This window comes from Crocuta crocuta, unplaced genomic scaffold (assembly GCF_008692635.1).
Source record: "Crocuta crocuta isolate KB4526 unplaced genomic scaffold, BGI_CrCroc_1.0 scaffold28, whole genome shotgun sequence".
Taxonomy (NCBI): domain Eukaryota; kingdom Metazoa; phylum Chordata; class Mammalia; order Carnivora; family Hyaenidae; genus Crocuta; species Crocuta crocuta.
In genome coordinates, this window is record NW_027533256.1 from 2,861,943 (window position 1) to 2,865,131 (window position 3,189).

General features: G+C 56.8%; 1 protein-coding gene across 2 annotated transcripts in view; it reads left to right on the top strand.

The window, feature by feature from the left end:
• Positions 1–3,189, top strand: part of TSPAN14 (tetraspanin 14) — a 55,056-nt gene that overhangs the window by 44,830 nt on the left and 7,037 nt on the right. For both annotated transcript variants that reach the window (XM_077746505.1, XM_077746506.1), the window contains exons 4-5: positions 46–192; positions 1,690–1,860. In XM_077746505.1, coding sequence (XP_077602631.1) covers positions 46–192; positions 1,690–1,860 — 318 coding nt within the window. The remainder of the gene's footprint in view (positions 1–45; positions 193–1,689; positions 1,861–3,189) is intronic.

Sequence of the window (3,189 nt, forward strand, 5' to 3'; positions counted from 1 at the left end):
GACTGCCCGAGGCTGATGTTGCCCTCTTTTCTCTGCCTCTTCCAGGGGGTGCTGTCCGACCTCACCAAGGTGACCCGGCTGCATGGAATCGACCCTGTGGTGCTGGTCCTGATGGTGGGCGTGGTGATGTTCACGCTGGGATTCGCTGGCTGCGTGGGGGCCCTGCGGGAGAACATCTGCCTGCTCAAGTTTGTGAGTGGCCCTGGTTGCAGGGGTGGGAGAGGGCAGGGGTGCGGGGGCGCGGGCTCTGCCAGGCAGGCTTACACCGTATCTGATCGGAGAGGGCCCAGCAGTGTGGGCAGGAGGCAGCCTTCGGGCCCCTGCTGTCCACCTAATGGTAAGATTTCAGGGAGCGCTCGGGTGAGCCGGCTCCTTGTACCTGGTGAAGTTGAGCCACTCTGGTTTCTGGCTCCTAGAGGGAAGAGACGGCCAAGCAGTGGGCTCCTCTCCCCCTCCCTCACTTTTTACTTCCCTCAGAAGTTCCCAAGGAATTGTTTGTTGGCTGCTCACCTTTGCCCTTCTTGGCTAAGATCAAAAGATGTTGCCAGTAAAGTTAAGAAATTGTCTCCCTCCTCCACGGGGTGTGAATCTGTCGGGATGTGCAATGCAGAGTCCTTCATTTCCTGGTAGAACTGCGAGTTCCTAAGAATTTGGTTTTATATTTAGATACAAATTCATGCTGAAATTCGTTCAGTTAAAATTAAATAGCACCTGGTGGGGAAAACACATAATCGTGTTTTGCAATAGATTATTTGTTGAAAATATTAGATCAAGCGTCTCTTCCTTGGGCTTAATTTAAAAAGCAGAACACATGTTTGTTTTTTTCCCCCTAATTTTGTTTTCTATTAAAAATATATTTAGTACCTTCCGTGTGAATGGAGACTGCGTTTTGGAGGGCCTTCAGCATATGCATGTGTGCGCACACGAGGGGGTTGGGGGGAGGGCTCCCTTCTGTCTTATTCTGAGAACTTTGCCTACTGTGGCATGAGCGCAGTGTGACCAGTGATGACCGTGACTGGGGGAGTGCTCGAGCCACAGGCCAGAGGTCTGCCTGATGGGAGGGGCGGGTGGCTGCGGTGGACCCTCCAAGGATGCCACCACAGTCGCGGCCAGGGGCGCTGTGCTTCTGGAAAGGTCTTGACATTGGCAGCTCCAGAGTTGTGAAGAGTCTGCCAGGGAACGCAGGTGTCCTGCGTGAGCGGTGTGCTCTCAAGCAAGCCACAGGCCCACGTGAGCCTCAGTGTCCTTGTCCCTGCAGTGTGGGTGACAGATGAGATTTCTAGCAACTTGGATGGTTGCGTGTGTGAGGAGAGGGGTCAGGTACTGTGTCTGGGGCACAGGCTGTGCCCTAACGGAGCTGCTAGCCTGTTGGAGTAGGTTAGCCACTCATTTCCGGGATGGGGTTTCCTGCTGGGGGGAGAGAGCCTCCTTCCCAGGAAGCGGGTGACACCATGGCTTGGAGCTTTCTCGTCCTTTTCCTTGCCTGACTCTGAGCCGTGCTGCGGGGATGTGGGTAGGGATGCCTGTCTCCATTTACAGGCAGGGCGGGGTTGCCAGCCAGCGACACGGAATTCCTGGGCTCCAGCGCTGCTCTCGCGGTGGCAGGCAGTGGTCCTGGGTCCGACGAGGGTTCCCACCTGGCCCGGAGGCTGGAGGTGTGACAACTGCCCCACCCTCGCCCCCATGCAGTTCTGCGGCACCATCGTGCTCATCTTCTTCCTGGAGCTGGCCGTGGCTGTGCTGGCCTTCCTATTCCAGGACTGGGTGAGGGACCGGTTCCGGGAGTTCTTCGAGAGCAACATCAGATCCTACCGGGACGACATTGACCTGCAGAACCTCATCGACTCCCTCCAGAAAGCTGTAAGCACCCCGTTGCCGGCCTCCCCAGTAGAGCAGGGGCTTCCCCGGCTGTGCCTGCTGTTGGGGCTGTGGCTAGGTTGGGGGGGGGGGGGAGGGGAGTGCAGGGAGGCCCTGGGAGGGGTCGCTCCCGCCCCTGGGCAGTTTAGCTTTGTCAGCTCGTGGTTGTCCAGCGGTGCAGGCGTGTTTACGGTGTGCTCTTGCCCGTTTGCACCAGGCGGGCAAGTCCAGCTGCTCCTGTGGCTACCCCCACTTCCCCAGGGGCCAGATCGCTCCGGCCCTGGCCACGCAGGCGGCCACAGGTCCCTAGGCACTGTGGGTACTGAGGGGTGGAGCGCCTCCCCCTTCTCTCCCCCTCCGGCCCATGACTCACTGTCTGAGGCTATTCCTGTCCCTTTCCTCCCGGGGACCTTTTCCCCTTCCTGTTTGAGAGGCCAGAGCTGCCTGGAGGAAGCTTCCCCACATGGAGAGGAATGTAACCTCCCTGGAATATGTCCCCAGGGGGGTGTCTGAGCTGTCCCAGGCCTTGGCCTTTACTCCGTCTGGCATTCAGTCCCCTTGTGTGCAGCCACACCTGGAGGCTTGGACCACAGCCATCCCCGCCCTGCGAGGAGCCCACTCCCCACCGACCGGCCTGTGATCTGTCTGTGCCCTGCCAGCAAGCCTCGCTTCCTTGGGGACTTCATATGGAACGTTTTGGTTCTAAGGAGAGAATAATCCAGAAATCATTAAAAAATAACCATAGTCTACACGCATGTTAACTGAAACCTGTTTACCCCCATGTCATGTGTCCTGGGATCTGGCAAAACCCAGGGATGTGACCAGAGACCCTTCCTGTGTCGTAATAGTGACCTGCGTTTGTCTGCAAGGTCACATCCCAGCCATTTCCTACTGTCGATCCCTCACGTCTCGGTTCTGATGTTGACACGTCGCCGCAGGCGTGCAGGTGTCTGTCCCGTGTGCGGGGTGCTCTAGTCCTGCTCTGGCCTGGAAGGCTTTGCGGTGTTTGCCGCAGCTGTCCTCGCCTCTTGAAAATCCATTACCCAGAGGTATTCTGTACCTTACAGAGCTTCCTCCCGGTGAAATAGTCCGTGATCATTAACGCAGCTGAAAGGGTCGGGGAGCTAGGATTTTATCATAGATGCAAAGACGGCCGAAATTCCTGGTGGTGTGTTTGCTGTGATCACGGCCACACCCACACCAGCAATAAGGACACGTGCAAAAAGGGTATCTGTTCTTGGTTTGGGATGCCGTTGACCTCACCGTGCATTTTTCTGTACGTTTGGTTTTACAGTGTTTTAGATGAGTGGTGATAGTCTGCAAGAACACCAG